The sequence below is a fragment of the Oratosquilla oratoria genome, chromosome 44 (genome assembly GCF_046742065.1).
Source record: "Oratosquilla oratoria isolate Oo_2021 chromosome 44, ASM4674206v1, whole genome shotgun sequence".
NCBI classification, from domain to species: domain Eukaryota; kingdom Metazoa; phylum Arthropoda; class Malacostraca; order Stomatopoda; family Squillidae; genus Oratosquilla; species Oratosquilla oratoria.
Genome location: NC_134820.1, coordinates 9,598,270 through 9,622,747, shown reverse-complemented (window position 1 = coordinate 9,622,747; position 24,478 = coordinate 9,598,270). Strand labels below are relative to the sequence as shown.

Genomic DNA, 24,478 nt, shown 5'->3' with positions numbered 1-24,478 from the left:
GAGAAGAGAGTATCTGTGCGTGATAAAGGTCTTTGGGTGTTGTTTTAATGTTTCTTGGTGTGTGTGGGTGTTCTGCTATGTAGTGTAGCGGGTGTAATGTGTTTGTGGTGGCTGCAGCAAGTGTTTGTGTGCCTCTCATGTCGAGGTGGTCCTTGACTTTGAGGACTTTTGTTTCATGGTGTAAATGGTCTGTAGGTGTTGTATTTGTGCAGCCTGTAATTGTTTTTAGGGCTTTGTTTTGTATGATTTGAAGGGTGTTGTGGCGTGTCTCACTGAGATTAGGAGCCCATGCAGGACTCGCATAATTTAACACTGAGCGTATGCATTGTTTGTATATTGTTATATTAGTTTCTTTGTTTTGTCCAAATGTTGTTCCAGTGATTGACTTAAGTGCGTTAAGTCTAGGTGTGCATTTGTTTTTTATGTTTGTGATGTGTTGTTTGAAAGACATGGATGTATCGTATGTTACACCAAGAATTTTCGGTGTGTTTGTGTGTGGTATTAGAGTGTTGTTGATGTAGAGATGAGGTATGTATTTGTGTTCTTTTGTCCAGTTGGTGAGAAGTGTTGCTGTAGATTTGGTTGGAGCTATTTTGAGTCTGTTTGTGATGAACCATGTGTTGAGTGTGTCAAGGTATGGCTGGATTATTTCTGCAGCTTTGTCTGTGTTACGATGTGTGCATGTGATTGTTATGTCGTCTGCGTAGGAAGAGATTTGTATTTCTGAGGTGTCTGGCGTGGGTAAGTCATGCATGTATAGATTAAATAGGGTGGGGGATAGAACCGAGCCCTGTGGTACTCCGTTCTTAATGTTTCTGATGTGCGATGATTGGCCATTATATGACACGTAAGCATTCCTACCTGCCAGATAATTGGCCAGCCTCAGTGTTGTTCATACTCGTCACCATTAAAAGTAAACGCACCGAAATTTACGTATAAATCTATCAATTCTATATAATCTTGTTTTCTTACGGGTAGGTCATTATCATTCATATCTTTTATTACTCTCTTCACTGCCTCTAACGCACCGTTAGGGGAAATGTTTGTGAATAAAGCCTTAACATCATAGCTTACTAACTTTTTCCCCGTGAAATCTAAATCCTTTAGTCTTGTCAAAAGATCGTTTTGACGGTGCGTTAGAGGCAGTAAAGAGAGTAATAAAAGATATGAATGATAATGACCTACCAGTAAGAAAACAAGATTATATAGAATTGATAGATTTATGCGTAAATTTCGGTGCATTTACAACACAGAGGTCTCGCTATGGGTAGTCCTTTAAGTGCAGTGATGGCCTCTCTATATATGGAGTTATTGGAAAAAGAAAACTTTATCAGAATTAATGGTAGGGGATCACACTGGTTTAGATATGTAGACGTCCTCGTTATCATCCCTGAAAACATACATACATACATATACCAAGGCTTTTTCCCCCTTTCAAGGGAGGTAGCCAAAAAGGGAAAGGCATAAAATCACTCCCACCCTTTTCATCCCTAAATACACTCCACACCCCTCCCACCCTCCCTCTCATCTGAGCACCTCCTGGATGACGGGTCATCCCTGCACCTTGCCCACCGCCCTGGGTCAGAAGCAGTGTCGCAAGACACAGCACATCCACAGCAAGGCCGCTTCATTTAATCGGCGACCCCCCCTCTCCGTCCCCCCTTGCATATAAGGAGAGGACGGGGAGAAATCCCTTCGGGAGGGCCCTGAAAACACCAATGTAAATAATAAAGTGAGAATGCTTAACGCAGTCAACAGCGACATTCAGTTCACCGTAGAACAAAATGGACAACTGCCCTTCCTAGATACATTAATACGACGAATAGGAAAAACTGTGACTTTCTCAGTATATAGAAAGGAAACAAACAAAGAGGATTTAGTACATTACTTCTCCGCACATGATGAAAGGACAAAGAGTGGTATAGTAATAGGCTTTTTTCTCAGGGCACTACGAATCTGTAGCAAAGAATACCTAGAAGACAAATTTGATTATATTATGAAAACCTTTGACAAACTCGAATATCCAGAGGGAATGTTGAGGAGAACAAAAAGAAAAGCAATAAATATTAATAATCATGGAAAGAAAGAGAGAACTGATCAAAATAATACCATTTTTGTATCAGTACCTGGCTTAGAAACGTCACCAATAATAGACAAATATTTAACAAAAACAGGTATAAACATAGCTAAAATAACTAATAAGAGGATAGGTGATTTGATAAAGACTTTCGAAAAGAGAACCAATTCCGAAAACAGCGTCGTATACAAAATCCCGTGCAATATTTGTTCAATGGCATATTATGGCGAGTCATCAAGGGGATTAGAAAAAAGAATTTATGAACATAAAAACGACATAAAAGCACATAGGACATCTAGTTCTTTAGTAGTTCATGTGGAAAAATTCAATCATTTACCAAACTGGAGAGGAGCTGAAGTGCTACATAAAGGTTTTGATAAATTCACTGGAAGAATTGTAGAATCAACATATATTTCAACTAATAATTCATCAAACCATCGAGGAGGGTTTATCAATTTAGCTAAACAAACTAGTATTTTAATTCTAGAACATGCCAGAAAAACGACCTTCCCCAAGTATCTGAAAAGATAATTAAGTTTGGTACATAAACTTCAATTACAGTTTTCTGTACACTCTCTGAAGAAGTTCTACACGAACGAAACGTTAGTGTTTACAGTTCCAGGCCTTCCCCTGTGTTTATGTTCTCCATCATCCAAATCATTTGTCTAAAATACTTAACAATATATATATATATATATATATGTATTTATATATATATATATATATATATATTTATTTATATATCTATATATATATATATATATACATATACAACTGTTGAGGTGTGAAGACAGAATGAGTAGTAGGTTGGTGAGTTTAAATGCCAAGAATCCGTTGAAGTTTTATTTCTGACGTTTCGTCCAACTAAATGTCAGAAATAAAACTTCAACGGATTCTTGGTGTTTCAACTCACCACCCTACCACTCATATATATATATATATATACATATATATATATATATATATATATATATATATATATATATATATATAGTGAAACAAAGGCTGGAATAAAATACTAAAACATAACCTAAAAAAAAAAAATGAAAAAAAAAAAAAAATTACTATCATTAATTTTGGGTCAATAACATGTACGAAAATCAATCCATAACTTACACATTGGCTTTGCAAGTATTGTTTGTGTGTTTTGTATATATTGGACTGACGTGGAAACTCTGACAGGTCTGGAGTCAACTCTGACAACTTCTTTCTTCTTTTTTTTATTATATCATCCTTTTTGGAGGATGACCAAGAAGTATTCTGAGGCAGCTCTCCTTCAGATATACTGACATCAACACAGATACAGGAATTCTAGAAAGAGAATTACTTAAACACTCAACTATTCCTCCTTTTTGTTACTTTCCTTTACATTATGACTTATAGGTTCAACTGGTGGCTGTGGCCAGTTTCCTGGGGACCATGGGTCTCCAACAGGAGAAAACTGGGGCAATGGACTGAATGACCAATTATCATGAAAATGTAATATATCAAGTATATACAGTGCATACTTCCTGCCTAGTCATTTATTGGTGGGTATTTATTATTAATATAAAAGTTCTTCAAAAGTAATGACCAGATTACTAAAAATATATCATGTCTGTGAAAGTGTAAAACTAAAAAGTGTCACATAGCAGGTGCTTTGTAGTACCTGAAAGAATTTTGACTCATGCCGTGTACCTTCCATTAGAATATCACAACCATCCAATCTAAGAAATATAAGAAAGAAATTGAATGTATTGATACCTTCTTACCTCACTTGGGGTTGCCTGTGAAAACTCACTTGAGCAGTACATCACTATTGGAGGTATTTCACTTGAATAACTAGACTGAACATCCTGAATTGAATCAATATCCTGTTGATCATCTCTTTTACTACTATCTTGCAATTCTTTATGTTGTTTATCTGCCTTCTCACTCTCACTGTGAAATGCCCCAATAGGAGATTGAGGAGGAGTAACTTCTGGAGTTGTGGGGTGTTTTAAAGATATTACTGGAGAAGTTAATGATATAATTGTTATATCTTCTTTTGGGTCTGAAGCACCATCTATTGTCACAGTATTCTTCACTTGTATTGGAGACGTTTCTACAGATGGCACTGGTGTTGTAACTTCACTTGGTTTATCATATGGTGGTTCTGGAGATGGAGGAGGAATGTCTACTTCTTTACTTCTTGTATGTTCTGGGGATGAGGCTGGTGACATAAACTTGGGAGTGGATATGTTATTAATGTCATTTCTTGGAGATGATATGGGAGTTGCAGCTGGTGTTTCACATTTTAGAATAATACATTTACTTTTCTCTTCTTCCAGTTCAGAAGAGAGGACTGGTGTAGATATATCTTGCATTTGATTATCAACTGGACTGATATGAGATTCAGATGCAGATTCCTCTGTCTGTAATAAAAAAGAAAAAAGAAAATCTCAAAATGAAAACAGTCTATCCTCAGAATGAATACACAGATGTTCATAAACTGAATGGCACGTGTTAATATTTACAGTATTTGTATTCTTTCTTCTGAAGGGTATTTTGTATGGTTCTACAGAAAAAACTACCCTCACTATTTTCACATTGGAATGACTTCTTCAGTCTAGAAAGGGAACCTATACATCACACTACAGAGAATACAACTACTTACATAGGTGCTAAGTGCACCTTGAAAACAAAAAGATCTATGTATATAGTGGAACATTGGGTCACAAACACCTCTCATCACAAACAAATATGCTAAAAAAAATTATTGAGTAATGAATAGTGTCTTGAGTGATGAACACACAATCCAGCAACACCAGTAACCACTTTCAATGATAATGCCATGTTTCACTTAAGAAACTTTACAAACTGAGACAAAAATAAACCTCATTGGACAAAATATTAGTGAGACACAATTAAGTAATACTAAGAGACAGAAAGGAGTGAGAGAGAGAGAGAGAAAGAAATATATATAAATATATATATATAGATATATATATATCTATATCTATATATATATATATATATATATATATATACATATATATATATTTATGGTAGGGACCTACCCTCCCAAACTATGGAATTTCTCCCTACCCCTTCTTCACCACCTTCCACTTATACTGCATGTAATTATCTTTCTATATACCAATGGTTTCTTCCCCTTTATATGGGAGGTGGCTAAGTCAAAGCACACACCCACTCCCACCACCTTAGTTTCCCTCTTATTTTAGCTTCTTGTGGATGTAGGCTCATCCCTGTCTCCTGTCCACTGCCCAGGTCAGAAGCAATGCAGCAAGACACAGCATATCCACTTCAGGGCCACTTCACTTACATAGCAACCCCCCTCCCTGTCATATGGAAAATAGAAAAGACAGGGAGAAATCCCTTTGGGCTGCATCAAAATATCACCTCTAACTCTTGCCTTCTCCTTCCCTTGTTCAACAGACATTTCCCTCTTGCTCAAAGTCCCCTTTCACCCCATCTTATCACATCCTTGGTCATCCCCTCAAGTTCACTCCATCCATCTCTGCTTTCCATATCTCTTTTGCTAATGACTTTTCACTCATTCTTTCCATGTGCCAAAACCATCCCAATAATCTTTCATCACCCCTATCTGCCAGCTCCCTGTCCACCGAATCTCTCCCCCTCGCCTCCTCATTTCTCACTCTATCCAACCTTATTACCCCTATCATACTTCTCAGATACTTCATCTCAAATACATCTATACTTTTCCTCTCTGTCTCTCTTAAATTCCAAGTCTCCACCCCTACAGTGTCATAAGCACAACCATCCCTTCTTATAATCTTCTCTTTGCATCAATTCCCAAATGCTTATTGCTTATGACACTTTTTAATCCCCCAAGACATTTACTTGCTTCTCTAAATCTACAGTTTAACTCCACCCCAACTCCTCCATTTCCTGCCACATGCAATCCCAAATACTTAAAAATAACCACTTCTTCCAGCCTCTCTCCTTTAGTCCTTTCATTATAGAAAGCAGATATATCTGCTCAAAATCTTATTACCATTATCTGTGGAAAATGGATTTACTCCACAGCTTTGAAAAAAAAAAAAATCCTTATGCCACAAGAAGTGGATATATCCAATGACTTCTGAACTTCACACCAACCCTTGCCAACCTAGTATGTGCTGTCATTCAAGGATCACCACTGCAACTACAAGCCTTAGTGATGTCAGTCATATTTTTCAGGCTTTCAGGATATAATCACTGGCAGATCCAGGGGGAGGCTGAAGGGGCCCCCCCCCAAAAAAAAAAAAAAAAAAAAAAAAAAATTGCCTTTAACATCCCATTGTCAGAGAACTATTTGCTCGATTTTTTTTTTTTTTTTTTTAAACCGACCCTCCTTTTAACATATATCTAACATATTTCGGATTTAATTGAGACTGTCTGAGGGCCGAATCGGACCTGTAAGTATTCATATGACAGCGTCATGATGGTGTTGGAGCGCAATTGGCTTTCGTCAGTTTCAGTTAGATAGAGCATTGTACGATGGCATCACGATAGCAATGAATGCTGATTGGTTGAGGTGATCTCGTACAATGCTGTAGCACAATGCTGGGAAAGAGGGATGGAAAAACTTGAAGTGCCAGTTTTATTTTTTGCCATACTTGTATTCTACTTTTCAGGAAGAGCCATGTATGTGCATGTGTATAAAGTTTTTTACCATTGCAATCTAATCTATTGACCATTTCCTCAATATACCTTTGCAAATAGCTTAAAAAAAAATCACATTTCAAATCCCCCAGCTGATTCGGGTCGCTTAGCTCACTATTGCTTGCTTCCCACTCACTCACACATAGTTCAGCCCCCCCAAAATTATTTTCTGGATCCACCACTGGATATAATGGACATTTTATTACTGTATCTGCATGTTGTACTTATCAGATATGTTCAGCAATATAGTATTTATTATAATGTACAATAATAAATGCCTGGGTAAGCATATAAATGTGATAAATTTTGCAAAAACTGTTAGCAATTCTCCATAAGCTGATGTTTCTTGTGTGCCTGTTGTTATGGATGAATGGTTGAGTGGTGGCATGCATAAAAGTATCCCGTGTGCTAGGGTATAAAAATATGTACGTAGGTTTCTACATCTAATTAAGTACTTCCGTATACATAGGCTTGGATACATAAAGGGAGCCCTGTCTATATCAATCAGCGAATATTGTACCGCACTAATATCACAATGTAAATAGTTCACGTCCACAGGCCCGACAGGGTCCAATCACCACAATGTCTCTGCTCCAACTGCCTGGTGGCAGGAACTATGCCGTGACGTCATGGCGTCAGCGTGGCAAAGGTAGTAGATGAGATATGCAACAACATCCTAGCCTGAATTATCCTAGCTAGGTCATCTATCATACATAGTCTCTATGCTCCGTTACACATGGGATTAAGTGTCTCCTATCCTGACATGTGTTAACAAATGTACATGTGTCGCATGCCTATGGGTGTCTATCGTGATCGCGCCATGATATCAAATACCCAGACCTGGACACATGTGCCACATCTCCCCCCCCCCCATCGATGTATTCATTGTGCCGTCGATTTGTTGCGTGCGGCCAGTCTCGCTGAGCGTCTTGCTCCATTGGGCTGGCCAGTTTGATTCGTGGGGCGAGGAGTATTGCCGGTAGTGTTCGTTGGAGGCTCCTTCATGCCATCACGGGTGACACCCGGCTCAGGGATGGGGCGAAGGAACTTCCGATTGCGCCACAGGACACTTCCGGACGCCGTCTTGATAAGGTAGTCCCTGGTACGTCCTTGTCCCATTATGTGGCCGACCTTACTCCATCGTCGTGACGTAGGATCCTGGATCCTGACCGTGGCTCCAACGGAGAGTTGTGGGAGCGGCTTCGCGTGTGAGTCGTACTGCTGGATGGTCGCCTCCATTCTGGCGGCTGCCTTCTGCTCGCATTCAGCTGTGGCAGCCTGCCACTCAGGCGCAAAGGACCTGGAGTGGGCTGGGACGCAGGACCGAAGAGGGCGTCCGAAGAGGACCTGGGCGGGGCTTCTTCCGTCGGGGTTGGGCGTGTTCCGTATCTCCAGGAGACCCCGGTGGCAAATTTCTCCATTGGGCGCGACCTTGATGATGAGGCGTTTTACGGCCTTGACCGCCAATTCTGCATGCCCGTTGGACTGTGGGTGGTAGGGGGGTGGAGACGTCGTGGCGGACACCCCATCGTCGCAGGAATTCAGCGAAGTCATAGGCCGTAAACTGGGGTCCTCCATCCGTCCTGAGTCGTACCGGGACGCCGAAGGTGCTAAAGAAGTGGCGGAAGAGCCGGATGGTTTGGGATGTCGAAGAGTCCGTGCCACAGTGGCCCACCGTTGCCCATCCAGAGAGTCGATCCGCGTACAGCAGGAAGTGCTTCCCGGCGGTGGTGAAAAAATCTGCGGAGACCGACTCGAACGGTCTGGAGGGGGGCACATCGTCGGTGAAGTAGGGCTCACGCTGTTGGCTCGGCTGCAATATCTGGCATGGCTCTCAGGAGCGTACGGTGTTGGCGATATCGGAATCGATGCCTGGCCACCAGACCGTCTGCCTGGCTCGGCGTTTGGTGGCTTCAATACCACGATGGCTGTCGTGAAGTCGAGCCAACACACTTCTGCGAAGAGCTTGGGGGACAAGTATTCGTGCCTCTAGGAGGATCAAAGGTCCGTCGACGCAGAGACTGTCTCTGAACTTCCAGAAGGGAAATAGAGCTTCGTCGAGTTCCATGCGTGATCGTGGGAATCCCTTCCCGACGCGAGAGGCGAGTTGCACGTACGTGGGGTCCGAAGATGCTGCCTGACGTAGTTCGTCGAGTACTGGGTCCGTTGAGTGTGGAGGAGTTGCCGTGGTGTCGAGTGTTGGAGGGCCGGAAAGGGCATGGAGCGTGGCAACATTGCGAGTCACCACGTCGCGAATGCAGATGCTTGTTTCATAGCCCAGGGCGACGTCATCTGCCAGAAGTTTATCCACGGGAGCTCTTGAGAGGGCATCCGGAATGCATAACTCTGAGCCCTTACGCCATCTGCTGGTGAACACGAATCCTGCAATCTTCTCCCGGAGGCGTTGGAGCCTTGAGTTCTCAATACAGTCTAGAGTGTACGTATTGAGGATCGGAAGAAGGGGTCGATGATCCGTGATGTGTGTGAAGTCCTGGAGGCCAAGCAGGAAGTATTTGCACTTCTGCATGGCCCAGACCGTAGCCAGCAGTTCCAACTCGATTGTGCTGTACCGCGTTTCCACGTCCTGCAGGAATCGAGAGCCGCACTGCACGAGTCGCCAAACTCCCTCTTCATGTTCCTGTAGGAGGGCGTACCCTATGCCATTCAGACGAGATGTGTCCGTTTGGAGGGCAGTCGGTAGTTTTGGGTCGAAATGGGCGAGGACAGGAGGTTGGGCGAGGGCCTGCTTCGTCCTTTGGAAGGCGTCCTCCTGAGCAGGTGTCCAGAGGGTGTTCCTCGGGCTGAGTAGCGGGCGAAGAGCGTCTGCCGTTATAGAGACATTGGATGTGAATTCGCCCTATTGGTTCACTAGACCCATAAACGATCGGAGGTCTGTGATGTCGCAAGGTGTTGGGAACTCCGTAATTGCCTTTATTTTCTCGCTGTCGATGGCTACGCCGTCTTGAGACACTGTGAACCCGCAGCCCGCAGAAGTTGACACTGAGAGCAGCAAGAGTCATCTTGTCAGCGTTGAGGGAGATGCCATGAGTGCGGCATCTGTTCAAGACTTCACTGATGCGACGTAGGTGTGTCCCGTAGTCGCTGTCCCAGATAATGATGTCGTCCACGACCTTGGCAAGGTTGGGAATGCCTGCGAGGGCCTCGTCACCCCGGCGGTTGTACTCGTCGCCAGTTGAACAGAGGCCCATGGGGCCCCGGCGGAACATGTATCGTCCGTACGGAGTGATGAATGTCGTCAAGTGGCGGTCTCGCTGGGCTAAGGGGATTTGCCAATATCCCTGGATGGCATCGAAGGTTGAGAAGTACTTCACCTTCCGGTCGATGCGACTGATTGCCTCGCTTGGTGTGGGGGATGGGTGGGTTGTGCGTAGTACCTGGTTGTTTAACTTTGACGTGTCCACTGTGATACGCACACCACCCTTCGGTTTCGGCACCGCTACGAGGGGGTGACACCATACGGAAGGGGCGTCACCAACAGGTTCAATGATGCCTTGGTGCACCATTGCATCGATTTCCTTCTTCACGTCATCTTGCCATGCGTGTGGGATTCGTCTTGCGGTGTGGAGTGCGAACGGCTTCGCATCTGGCTTGAGATGTATCTCCATGGGCCTCCCAGTCATTTCTCTAAGGGCTTCGCCGAACCTGAGGTCTTCATTGTGTCGAAGGACGTCGGGCCATGTCTTCCTGATACGATCTGGCAGGTCAGCTGCTGTAGTTGACAGGGGCGGGGCGTGAGAGAGCGGGAGGGAGCTGTGAGCCGTAATTGTTGGAGTGTGTGTGACCGGCTGTGGTACCGAGTCGTCGTCCCGTTGCAAGCGGCAGGCATTGCCGATTGGTTGGTCCCTCGGCAGTTGGGCAGGGTATAACGAAGGTATGAGGCGGAGCTGCATCAAGTGCCACCATGACAGCAGGGGGCGCGGCAGGTGCGTCACAACATTGATCTAACCGTCGATGGTGGTGTCTCCAAATGACATCGTAGCATACATGGAGCCGATGGTACGTCCTTGGAATACAGTATGGTCTGGGTTCCGCAGGGCCAGGTCCTTTGATGGGTTGAGGCTGCGAGCGCTAATGACCAGATCCTTCATGTGCTGGCACCCAATGACCGTTGCGTCAGATCCGGTGTCCGGGATGAATCGAACATTGCCTTCAACGTCACCAAATTTGACCCTCACAGAGATGTTAGGAGTCGGGGGTCCGATCCTCCCATCTGCCGCCCGTATGTTGGTAGATAGGCTTGACACTATGGCCATCTTCCGAGGTCGTTGGCTCTTCTGCTTCGGTGGCGGGATGGGTTTCGGGGCGGCCGTGGATGAATTGCACACCTTCTCGAAATGTCTTCTCTTGGAGCAAATCCGGCAGACATGCGTAAGAGCTGGACACGATTTTCGTGGGTGTTTGGGGAAGGCACCGTACCCTGGACAGGCTTCACCTCCTGGTGGGGTCCCGCCTGTGGGACCTCGGGCCGTGCGTTGCATCTTCTTGTATGTTGACACAGCGCAGGCCATTCCCGAGGTGGGTTGTTGTGACTCACGGCGGATAGCATCCGTAGTGCCGCGAGCCGCTTCCCTTGCACGAGCAATCGATAAAAAATCCTCTAGTGTCGCGCTGGAACTCGTTTGTAGGAGTTGGCGTACGGTTTCGACGTCTCGTAGACCTATGATGAGTTGGTGTTTCACTTGTGTCTCGCGGCAATTTAACCCGGTGCACAGCTCAATTTCACGTGTGAGCTGTGACAGACGCTCGTAGAAGGCGTTAACCGATTCTCCATTCTCTTGCTTGCAATTTGTAAATGCCAATCGTCGTACGGACTCATTACACTTCTCCCTGTAATGCGCTCGAAGTTTGCTCAAGATTTCTTGTACGGGGAGAGTAGAGTCGCGTGGTACTCCAAGAGTGTCCTCTAGGAGTGACCGTACTCCGTCATGCAGGTATGCCCGGAGTGTGGCTATTTGTTGCTTGTGCTTTAGCGAATGGAAGTTTGTTAGGGTGGAGAAATCGTCGAATTTGGCGGACCATGCGTCAAATTCCTTGTATGACATCTCCGGCATCAGAATGGGAGGTGGCTTTGGAGAGACGACGGGTGATTTGGTGGAATCCATGGAGATATCTCCAGGTGTCGTATGCCACAGTTGTTTTATGGATTGAGTGTCAGTGGCATACATTGTATGCCGCAATTTAAAAAATTCGCCAAAAATAGGCATTACGTTGAGGGTCAAATCTGTGGTAATGACCAAATAGCCCTATCCATTGGCTATAAAAGACACCTATTTTTTTTTTATTTATTTATTTAATGACAAAACTGGCAACCCTGGCAGCAATTTTTTGGGGGTAACTTAGGTATAAAATCGGCCTTTACACCATAATTTAGGCGATTTTGATGTACAAAACAAAGTATGAAGAGGTGAAGTTGTACTTTGATAGTTAGGCAGGTGCAATTTACGGTAGTATGTATTCAGACATATAGAGCTTGCAATTTCGCACTGCCAACTTTCGTAATAAATGCATAATACAAAATGTGGCCGGGCAATAATATGTGATGCATACTTACTAAAACATTTACCAAAACAATAAGAAACACCACAATCATCTATCCTCCATGAAATTATAAAAAAAAAAAAAAAAATACCGAAGAATCAATTTACCACATAACAAAGTGATAAATATTTGCCAAAAAATAATCCACAAAAACTATTTATAAACACATTTTTCGTAAGTGTCACACTATTCTAGGCGACTGTACATTGACTTGAAACATCATAAATGTCAAATTCCTTCACTCTCTGAAATTCTAACAAGCATCCCCGAAAAAATACGACCTCGTTCAACCCGCGTGGGGAGCAAAACAAAGTCTACGGATGTTCTACAAAATTTTCGCACTCATATATCAAAAAAACTGACCCAGTTTTTTCACTTCTAGGCTAAGTTGAATCAAAACAAGCAAGATTTTGGTTTTACATAATTTTGAGTTGATTGAAGCAATAAAAAAAATATTCGATTTTGGCTCCGATGCAGGGGAAGTATATACAACATATGCCCAGTGATGTATGGGTTAACATATATCCAAAATATTACAGATGCTAAAACTCAAAGAAAAGGTACAGGACAGATTTAATAGGGAACAGCATAACGGAGGGATAGTCACAGTGTCATTCCTTTAGTAGAGATTTTACTCCAACACAAAAAAAAAAAAATTATGTGTGGCTCTAGTCCGTAGGGGCACCCCAAAACAGTCCCTAAAGCACTGGTTGCATACCTTAGCACAGGGTATGCAATTATGGTAAAATCAAATTAAGGTATGCATACATACATACATACATATATATATATATATATATATATATATATATATATGTATATATATAAAAGGTAAAGGAGGCAAAGAGGAGAGCAGATGTGAAGTGGGGTAAGAGTATGACAGAAAATTTTGAAAGTAATAAAAAGATGTTTTGGAAAGAAATTAAGAGAGGAAGAGGAGGTGAATCAAGTAGAGAAGAAAAGGTAAAAGTTGCAGATGGAGAGATGATAATGGAAGAGAAGGCAGTAAGGGGAAGATGGGCAAAATATTTTAGGGAGTTGCTAAATGTGAAGGAGGATAGGGAGGGAAAGATAGTTGCAGTGGGAAATGCTAAGAAAATGAGAGTGATGAGTGAGGAAAATGGAGGAGAAATAAGGAAGGATGAAGTGAAGGCAGTTGTTAAGATGATGAAAGCAGGTAAGGCACCTGGTCTGGATGGATGCCATGCAGAATGTCTAAAAAAAAAGGAGGTACAGTGATGGTGGACTGGTTGGTGAGGTTATTTAATGTTTGCTGGAGAGAGGGTAGAGTGCCGGAGGACTGGAGGAGTGCCTGTATAGTTCCTCTTTACAAGGGAAAAGGGGACAAGTGTGAATGTAGTAGTTTCAGAGGGATTAGCTTGTTAAGTGTAGTTGGGAAGGCTTATGGGAGGATCTTGATTGAAAGGATTAGGAGAGGAACAGAAGGAGTAATTGGTGAGGAACAGTGTGGATTTAGGATGGGTAGAGGTTGTGTAGATCAGATTTTTGTGGTAAGACAGATATGTGAGAAAGCTATAGGAAAGGGGAAGGATGTTTTTTGGGCTTTTATGGATCTGGAAAAGGCTTACGATAGGGTAGACAGGAAGGCACTGTGGGAGGTTATGCAGATATATGGGATAGGAGGAAAGCTTCTAGGAGCAGTCAAGAGTTTTTATGAGAGTAGTAGAGCTTGTGTCAGGATTAGAAATGGAGAGAGTGAGTGGTTCGAGGCAAAGGTGGGACTTTGTCAAGGATGCGTTATGTCACCCTGGCTGTTCAACTTATACATGGATGGGGTAGTGCAAGAGGTAAATGCAAGGGTAGTGGGTCAGGGATTGGAGATGGTTAAAGAAAATGGAGAAAAGTGGGAGGTGAGCCAGCTGTTGTTTGCTGACGACACTGCGCTTGTGGCAGGATCGGAGGAGGGACTGAGGAAGTTGGTGACAGAGTTTGGGAGAGTATGTGATAGAAGAAAGCTAAAGATAAATGTGGGTAAAAGTAAGGTGATGAGATGTGCAAGGGGTGAAAGTGGCAGCAGACTGAAAGTGAACATTAAGGGAGAGCAACTGGAGGAAATGGATGGTTTTAGATACTTGGGTGCAAATATGGCAGGAAAAGGTGGAGTGAAGGTGGAGGTAGAATGTAGATTGAGAGAAGTGAGTAAATGCCTTGGTGGATTAAAGTGTAATGAGGAATAGACATTTGGGAATGGATGCTAAGAGGAGACTGTATGAAGGAGTGATTGTGTCAACAGCACTGTATGGGGCAGAAACATGGAACATAAGAGAGGAAGAGAGAAGGAGTTTGAATGTGTTTGAGATGAGTGTCTGAGAAGTATGATGGGGGTTACTAGGCTAGACAGAGTGAGAAATGAGGAGGTGAGGAGAAGAACAAGGGTGGAAAGGGGGAGATAGGGTTGATGAAAGAGTATTAGGATGGTTTGGACACATGGAAAGAATGAGTGAAGAAAGACTAGTAAAAGAGGTATGGAAGGCAAATGTGGAGGGAGTGAACATGAGGGGACGTCCTAGGATGAGGTGGATGGATGGGGTGAAGGGGGCTTTGAGGAAGAGGGGAATGTCTGTTGAGGAAGGACGGGAGAGGACAGAAGACAGGGGTGAATGGAGAATGGTTGTATATGGATGATGTTGTGATGCATGAGGTGGAATGGGTGGGGGGATGGGGGGTGAGGTAGTATGTGTGAGCAAAATTTGACGCAGCCCGAAGGGATTTCTCCCCGTCCTCTCCTTTTATGCATGGGGGGACGGAGAGGGGGGTCCCTGATTTAATGAAGTGGCCTTGCTGTGTCTTGCAGTGTCTTGCAACACTGCTTCTGACCCAGGAAAGTGGACAAGATGCAGGGATGACCCGTCATCCAGGAGGTGCTCAGATAAGAGGGAGGGTGGAGGGGTGTGGAGTGTATTCAGGGATGGAATGGGTGGGAATGATTTTATGCTTTTTCCTTTTTGGCTACCCCCCTTGTAAGGGGGAAAAAGCCTTGGTATATGTATGTATATATACCATGGGTTTTTCCCCTTTACAAGGGAAGTAGCCAAAGTCAAAGGCATAAATCCACTCCCACCCATTCCATCCCCACATACTCACCACCTCTTCCACCCTCTTTTCTTGGCTCCTCCTGGATGACAGGTCATCCCTGCTTCTCACCCATTGCCCTGGGCCAGAAGTATTGGAGCAACACACAACATGGCTCACAGATGCAGTGACTAGCTGAGCCAGTGGTAGCCACAATTAGGAAAACAAATTTGAAATTTGAAAGGAAGAATCGAAATGCCCGAGGGCCGAGGCCGAGCTTGTTTATAAGTTGAACAAGGGTGCCAGTGTGGCCATGTTTGTGGCCGTGTTGAGGGGTCATAAACCATCTACCCCTCCTTCCCCCTCCCCCCAAACACACCTCGCACGCCGAGTAAACGGCTTTGGACGGCTTGGACGGCTAGACCTCCTCCTCCTCCTCCCTGCTCTCCCCTCGCCAAGTCTCCTCCTTCTCCTCCTCCCTGCTCCTCCCTCCTTTGTATCCTTCTCCTCCTCTCTTTCCGTTCTTATTTCCTTCTCTTTCTTATCCTTCCGATTTTATTCCCGAACTTTTAACCATCCTGACTTTAATGCTCATCGTGCTAAAGGCAGAAAGGATAAACCTGGCACAGAGAAGAAATCTTGAATGACTTGTTTAAATCTCTGAGTGGGGCCGAAGTGTTGTACGCGTGTTTAAGTGTCTCCAGTTCAAGAGTTTGTAATCGGTGCCGTGAATAGTGTACACACGTGAAAATTTACGACATGGCGCCAGGATGCTTTTAGCCATGCTGGGAGCGGTCTTGCTGATTAACATAGCTGCAAGTGGTCAACCTTCATACGTTGCAGTGGGCATTCCTGGTTACCCTCCGCTCCTCTCTAACATTGGGGTGAGAGACAGAGGGCTAGGATATCTTTTAACCACCATACTCTGTGTCAGTTCCTTCCCCCGCCTACCTCAACAACAGAAGTCAAAAAGTGGCGTCGGATTCGATTAGCTAAACAAAGGAGAAATTCTCATATAACACCAAAGAGAAAAATCAACACTTCCAAGCTTCTGGTGTCCTACGCCCTCCTTCTCTGTGGTGATATACAACCACTCCTCGTTTAACGACGACAATTGGGACCAGCGCGCCGTCGTTAACCGAATTGGTCGTTAAGCGAAAGTGTATACATATATGTACATGTACTGTATGTACAATGTCCAGCAATACATGTATCTTTATTTTCGTGTATTTCCCTCTTTTATACAGTACATTAAAGCTTTATTTACTGTTTATTTACGGTGGTTATGTTCCCGAAATTACCGTATATGACCAAATCCGCGTATGCTGACATTCCATATTGAATACCGGGGTATTTTTTTAGTTTCGACCATGGCCGCAATATAGCAATAGAAAATTAATTATTAATTTTGTAAATTAAAACGTATCAACGTAATATGCAATTTTGTGGGCGGAAATGAAAGTAAAAAATACCATGCTACAAGAAAATATGCTAATGAACGAAGTCGGTAGCATAGTATCGGGACGCCATCTTGTCGTCTCCCAACGTCTCTCACGACGACGACAACGAGGACGAGCCGGATGACATTCAATTTGCAGGTAATGATTTATCAAACACAGGTTAGGTTAGTTTAGTTTAGGTTAGGCGAATTTATCATCCTTTCATTTCCTCGACATCGGCATCTATCATAACAAACATGGTGTACCATTCGTCTGACATGACTTCGTTACTTACGAAATTTGTTTTAGCACCTTTTTTTTATTTCCGCTCACAAAATAGCATATTACGTTGATACATTATAATTTACAAAATTAATAATTAATTTTCTATTGCTATATTGCGCCCTTGGTCGAAACTACAAATTTACCACTACCGGTATATATTGTACCCCAGGTAGTTTTTGCAGCTTGCAGGATGGTAATGTAGACCTAAGCTTCAGAACACTTTACCTCACAGCTAATATCCACCGTACAAGTTCATTTATAACATCATACAAATTTGCCTCAGCCAACTTAATTATCGTACACGACGTCGTAACTTCGGGAGATTTACGTTAAACGAATATTGGTCTGTCATAAAGCCCGTCGTTACTCCGAGTAGTCGTTAACCGAGTAGGTCGTTAAACGAGGAGTGGGTGTACATCCCTGTCCTAGCCCAGCTGCAACGAGAGTCCCAAAACACCCATTTGTAAGCTGTCTAAAAGGAGTCCGTCGCAATAGCAGAGCCATCAGCTGCAAATCATGTGGGGAATGAACTCACATCAAGTGTTGTGGAATTTCCCTCAAAACCTACAATGCTGCCTTGGTGAATGAGGACATTCTCCACTTCACTTGCAATGGGTGTACACTCAATGAACTACCAGGAGCCCCCTTGTCCGATGGTGAGGTTGACCCTTCACCTGTTAACCCCGATCGCTGTGCCTCGCCCCAGTCAACACCTGGGGGCGATTTCAACTGCTTCAACAAGCGGGGCCTCCACTTCATGCACTTGAATGCCAGAAGCCTTCTACCTAAGATAGACGAGTTCTGTCTACTTGCGCGGTGGACCAGGGCAGCAGTCATCGGTGTCACCGAAACTTGGCTAGACAGTACCATCTCCGACTCGGAAATTGTGATTCTGGGTTATAGTGTTGTGCGTAATGATAGAAAGAGGACCGGAGGAGGGGTATGTACATTTATACAAAACGATTTAGCATTCAACCCCCGTACAGACCTTATGAGTAACGATGGGCTCGAAGCTGTGTGGAAATATTGTCACCTAAATCGCATCCCATCTTATGCGGGGTCTGTTACAGACCACCGAAACAGATGTCCTTGTATAGCACATTAGAATCTACCTGTTTCAATCAGGTCAATATGCATGACCAAGAAATTATTATCCTAGGTGATTTTAATACGAATCTGACAAGTACAAATAACAACCTTATTAAGGCAATGAGAGACTTGCTAATATCTCATGGCCTGACACAACTGATTGACGAGCCTACTAGAATAACAGGCACATCTAGGTCCATCATAGATCTTATCCTGGTCTCCGATCGTAACAAGATAACGCAGGCTGGTGCTTGTGATTATGGTCTTAGTGACGACAAGCTCATATATTGTACTAGGAAAGCTAGGAAGACGATTTTCAACAAGCACAACACAGTGACGCTTCGTTCCATGAAGCATTACTCACGAGAACATTTTGTAGATAAACTGGGTAGGACAGACTGGTCGCCAGTTCTAAATTGTACCGATGGTCATAAGGCTTGGTCTAATTTTAAGTACACATTTCTTACTATTATAGATAGAGTAGCGCCTCTCAAAGAGATATGAATAAAACAGAGGACGGAGCCATGGATGACTAACGAAGTACTGGGTTTAATTAGAGATAGAGACAGATTCATTGCCAGATTTAGGAAAAGTGGAAATCAGGAGGACTATAATGGCTTTCTGTACTATAGGAATCAGGTGAAATATTGGAAGGAGAAAGCCAAAGCTGATTATTGTACTAAGATGGTGCACCAGAACAAACACGATCCAAGGAAGCTTTGGCAAACACTGAAGACCCTAGAAGTTCACACAAAGCCTAGTAACAAAGTAGACAGGATAGGACTCATGACAAACAGCGAGCTTAACTCTGATAGGAACATCATACCCAACCACTTCAACACCAGACTGCGGTGCGGTCACCACCCAGCACTTCTAAGCTACCAGAAGAGGCTGGATGACCGCATTGTGAACAGCTGCCCAGGATGTAACATTTCACCCCATACCATACAACACATAATGGAAGACTGCATTATACACAATCATGCACGCAAACAACACAACATACGCTCTATAAAGGATTTGTGGGAAAACCCAGTTTAGGCTATGGCATTCCTTGGGGAGACGGGACTGCTCGGACAGACAGTCTAGGGAACGACAACAACAACAACAACAACACCTTTTTCACAACCATAGCCACAAAACTAGTTAAATCCCTCCCAACGGGTTCTGGGAAGTTTGGGCTGGGGCACGTTCAGGAGTACTATAAAGACAAGTCCACAAAGTGTTTCAAACTACATAAGACCACTCAAAAAGAAGTGTCTAAATTACTGGCTAGCATAAATGCCAATAAGGCTACAGGGTTAGACGACATTCCTGCGAGGTTTGTTAAGGATGGAGCCACAATTCTTACTCCCCCCAATAACCCATATAATAAACTTGTCCATTGGTTCAGGATCTATCCCAAGCGACATGAAAAGGGCTCGGGTAACACCTCTTTATAAGAAAAACGCAAAAACTGAGGCAGGTAACTACAGGCCTGTTTCAATTCTAGGTATTATTTCCAAGGTTTTGGAACATACCGTATACAATCAGTTAGATACCTACCTCAGGGACCGTAATCTACTATATGGTATGCAATCTGGTTTTAGGCTGAATTACTCAACAGACACCAGCTTAATATACCTTTACGATCTGATCAAATGGGAATGCGACAAAGGTAATTACAAGGGTTTAGTCTTGTTGGATCTACAAAAGGCATTTGATACAGTGGACCATGATATTTCATTAAAAAAACTTCAGGCATTAGGAGTGGCGAATATTGGCTGGTTCAAGTCCTACCTTACAGGTCGCAAACGACTAGTACAGGTAAATGAAGCCTGCTCAGATGACAGAGAGATAACTTGTGGTGTACCACAAGGTTCAATTCTAGGACCGCTACTGTTCTTGGTCTATATTAACGACATGCCAGGTGCGGTGAACTGTAAGTTACTGCTATTTGCAGACGACTCCGCTCTAATTGTCTCAGGTAGGGACCCAGTTGAAGTAGAGGAGAAACTGAGTGTCGAACTGTCATCGATCCAGAACTGTCATCGATCCAGGACTGGCTCATAGAAAATAGGCTGTCTTTACACCTTGGTAAAACGGAAAGTATTGTCTTCGCATCAAAACCCAACCTCAGGAAACACAGCGATGTACAGGTCAGATGTGGGGTTAATGTCTTGGAGTCAAAACAAGAGGTAACCTATCTTGGAATACCCTTAGATCAGTCCCTCTCAGGGAATGCCATAACAGATAAGATTGTATCCAAGTGTTCACATAAAGTCAAATTTTTGTACAGGAAAGCCAGAAATTTTGACCTGGAAACAAAGAAGCTTCTGGTCTCAGCCTTGTTACAACATCACTTTGATTACGCTTGTAGCTCTTGGTACAGTCTGAGCAGAAAAAACCAGTCCCGGCTACAGGTTACACAAAATAAGATAATTAGATTCATACTAAATTTACCTCAACATAGTCATATTGGTATTGAAGAATTTAGCAAGGTAGGAATGTTACCTGTAAAATATCGTGTCCAGCAGTTGAAACTAAACCAGGTTTACAATGTCGTTCATAATTCTGCTCCCTCATATGTGAGCTGTAATTTTACATTATCGGCTGAGAACCAAACCCGGAACAGTCAAGAGTCTCTTATTGTACCTCATGCAGGTCCCTTCACCAAAAACAGTTTCCACTTCACAGGTGCTCAACTATGGAACTCACTACCTGTGTCCATTAAGAAGTCAAATAGCAAGGTTACCTTCAAGAAAAAAGTCAAGGGTTACTATATGTCTCAGCTATGGACAGAGAACAGCCTTGATTTTGTGTACTACTAGCTTAGTGAGGGATACCTGATTCCATGAGTAATACCATCCAAATCTGTGTTCACTCATAACTGTTCTGACCTCCCCCCTTTTTTTTTGTTCTTCAGAAGTTTAGTTTAGTATAACAATGATTGATGTTTACAAATTGGTTTCCACCTTTGTTTTGCCAGTCATAATATGGTATATGTCTCAGGTAGGGTCCGAGAACAGTTATGATCTGACCTTTTTCCTCGTTCTCCTTGTTGTTTTACTCATTCGAGTACTGGTCCCCTGTACCCTACCCCTGATGCTTCAGGTTATAATGTACTACTCCCTAGTGCTCATACTAATTGCCCACTCTGTCCTGAGATTCAGGTTAAATGTTAGATTTAATTAATAGGTGACCCCAGCTGCAGTGTAGCATTCACTATAACTACATGTTGTTACAGATGTAGAATATTATAGTATATCATTAATGGTACTACACAGATATAGTACTCACTCATACATGTTGATACGGCTGTAGAATAATGCAGTATATCATTAATGGTACTACTCTGATATAGTACTCACTCATACTGTTTTGTTACAGTTTAATATTATTTTGTTGTTCCTTTGCTTATTGCAATGTTCCTTTTTGTGATGGTGCTCAAATTTTTGGTCTCAATATTCCTATGTGTACAAACATTTTAGTAATATTAGCTAAACTATAACAATGTTTATGTGTCATGTGTGTTCTGACTGGTATTACTCATGATTGTCTCTGGTCCCCTTAACCCCCTACGTATGTTGTCAGTGTGACTTAGTGTAGAATAACAATCTGATGAGGACCACAATGGAAATAAGCGTACATGCTTTTTGTGTTATCCTCGGCAATTTGCATTTATTATTCCGAACTATGTGTTCTTGTCATTATTTGCACTTCATGTACATTGATTCATTGCCAAATAAAGTCTATCTATCTATCTATCCATGTCCACAGTAAAGTTGCTTCATTTAATCAGCAACTTCCCCTCTCTGTCCTCTTACACAGAAGAAGAGAAGACAGGGAGAAATCCCTTCGGTCTGCATCAAAATATCATTCACACATACTCCCTCACACCCCCCCATTCCCCCACCCACCCCTTTCCATGCATCACAGCATCATCCATATACAACCATTCTCCACTCACCCTATCTTCTGTCTTCTCCCTTCCTCAAAAGACATTCCCCTCTTTCCCAATGCCCCTTTTACCCCATCTATTCATCTCATCCTTGGTTGCCCCCTCGTCTTCACTCCCTCCACCTCTGCCTTCCATACCTCTTTTACTAATCTTTCTTCACTCATTCTTTCCATGTTTCCAAACCATCCCAATACTCTTTCATCAACCATATCTCCCAACTCCCTTTCCACCCCAGCTCTCCTTGTTTCTCACTCTCTCCTGCCTAGTAACCCCTATCATACTTCTCAGGCATTTCATCTCAAACACATTTAAACTCTTCTTCTCTTATATTCCATGTTTCTCCATACAGTACTGCTGGCACAATCACTCCTTTATAAAATTTCCTCTTAGCATTCATTTCCAAATGTCTATTTCTCATTACACTTTTTAATCCCCCAAGGCATTTACTTGCTTCTCTCAATCTAAATTCTAACTCCATCTCCACTCCTCCCTTTCCCACCACATTTGCACCCAAGTAACTAAAGCTATCCACTTCCTCCAGTCTCTCTCCCTTAGTACTTATTTCCAATTTGCTGTCATATTCTCCCCTTGTACATCTCATTACCTTATCTTTACTAACATTTATCTTCAACTTCCTTTTTTGCACACCTTCCCAAATTGTCACTAACTTCCTTAATCCCTCATCTGATCCTGCCATAAGCACAGTGTTGTCAGCAAACAATAACTGGCTTATTTCCCAGTTTTCTCCATATTCTTTAACCATCTCCAATCCCTGGCCCATTACCCTTGCATTTACCTTTTGCACCAACCAATCCATGAATATAATACACAGCCAAAGTGACATGACACATCCCTGGTGAAGTACCACCTTTACCTCAAACCACTCTCTCCATTTCTAATTCTAACACAGGCTATATTATTCTCATAAGAACTCTTGATTGCTCTTAACAGCTTTCCTCCTATCCCATATAAATGCAATCCTATAGTGCCTTACTGTCTACCCTGTCATAAGCCTTTTCCAAATCCATAAAGGTGAAAGTAGTTATTAAAATGATGAGAGCAGGTAAGGCACCTGGGTTGGATGGGTGTCATGCAGAGTGTCTAAAAAAGGGAGGTATAGTGATGGTAGACTGGTTGGTGAGGTTGTTTAATGTTTGTCTAAAAGAGGGTAGAGTGCCAGAGGACTGGAGGAGTGCCTGTATAGTTTTGCTTTACAAGGGAAAAGGGGAGAAGTGTGAGTGTAGTAGTTTCAGAGGAATCAGTTTGTTGAGTGTAGTTGGGAAGGCTTATGGGAGGCTTTTGTTTGACAGAATTAGGAGAGGAACAGAGAGAATAACTGGTGAAGAACAGTGTGGGTCTAGGACAAGTAGGGATTGTGTGGATTATATTTTTATGGTAAGGGAAATATGTGAGAAAGCTTAAGGAAAAGGTAAGGATGTTTTTTGGGCTTTTATGGATTTGGAAAAAGCTTATGACAGGGTAGACAGGAAGGCACTGTGGAAGGTATTGCAGATATATGGAATAAGAGGAAAGCTGTTAACCTCTTCACTCCGGGGCACATCGCACACGTCTGGCAGCATTAGCTGCCCGACATGTGATGTTGCGTCCTAATAATCGCATTATAGAAAATAAAGTCAGTGCTCAATCGTTCGTTCTCTTTCACCCGTGTATTTTGATAACCATAGAAAATTGATGAAGCCAGTTTAGAGAGAATGGAAATTACGTAGGTACGACTACAATAAATATAATCAAGATGCAGACGTCGGCATCATCGAGTACCCACTTGCTCCTCATGCCGCCTACGTAGGCGTCACGGTATGGAAGTGGTTAAGAGCAGTCAAGAGTTTTTACAATAGTAGAGCTTGTGTTAGAATTAGAAATGGAGAGAGTGAGTGGTTTGGGGTAAAGGTGGGATTTCACCAGGGATGTGTTATGTCACCTTGGCTGTTCAATTTATACATGGATGGGGTGGTGCCAAAGGTAAATGCAAGGGTAATGGGCAGAGGATTGGAGATGGTTAAAAAAAAAAATTGAGAGAAATTGGAGACAAGCCAGTCGTTTCTTGATGACACAATGCTTGTGGCAGGATCAGAGGAGAAATTAAGGAAGCTGATGACATAGTTTGGGGTGTGTGAAAGAAGGAAGTTGAAGATAAATGTGGAGAAAAGTAAGGTGATGAGATTACAAGGGGAGAATGTGGTAGCAATTTAGAAGTGAGTATTAAGGGAGAGAGACAGGAGGAAATGGATAGCTTCAGATACTTGGGTGCAAATATGGTGGGAAAGGGAGGAGTGGAGATGAAGATAGAATGTAGATTGAGAGAAGCGAGTAAATGCCTTGGGGAATTAAAAAGTGTAATGAGAAATAGACATTTGGGAATGGATGCTAAGAGGAGATTGTATGAAGGAG

At 43.0% G+C, this 24,478-nt stretch overlaps 1 protein-coding gene across 9 annotated transcripts in view; it reads right to left on the bottom strand.

Annotated features, from left to right (window-relative positions):
* LOC143022159 (uncharacterized) overlaps positions 1-24,478 on the bottom strand; it is a 242,939-nt gene that overhangs the window by 20,710 nt on the left and 197,751 nt on the right. For all 9 annotated transcript variants that reach the window (XM_076180232.1, XM_076180229.1, XM_076180227.1 and 6 more), the window contains 2 exons: positions 3,829-4,470; positions 3,194-3,388 (listed from right to left, as the gene is read on the bottom strand). In XM_076180232.1, the coding sequence (XP_076036347.1) occupies positions 3,194-3,388; positions 3,829-4,470 (837 nt within the window). The remainder of the gene's footprint in view (positions 1-3,193; positions 3,389-3,828; positions 4,471-24,478) is intronic.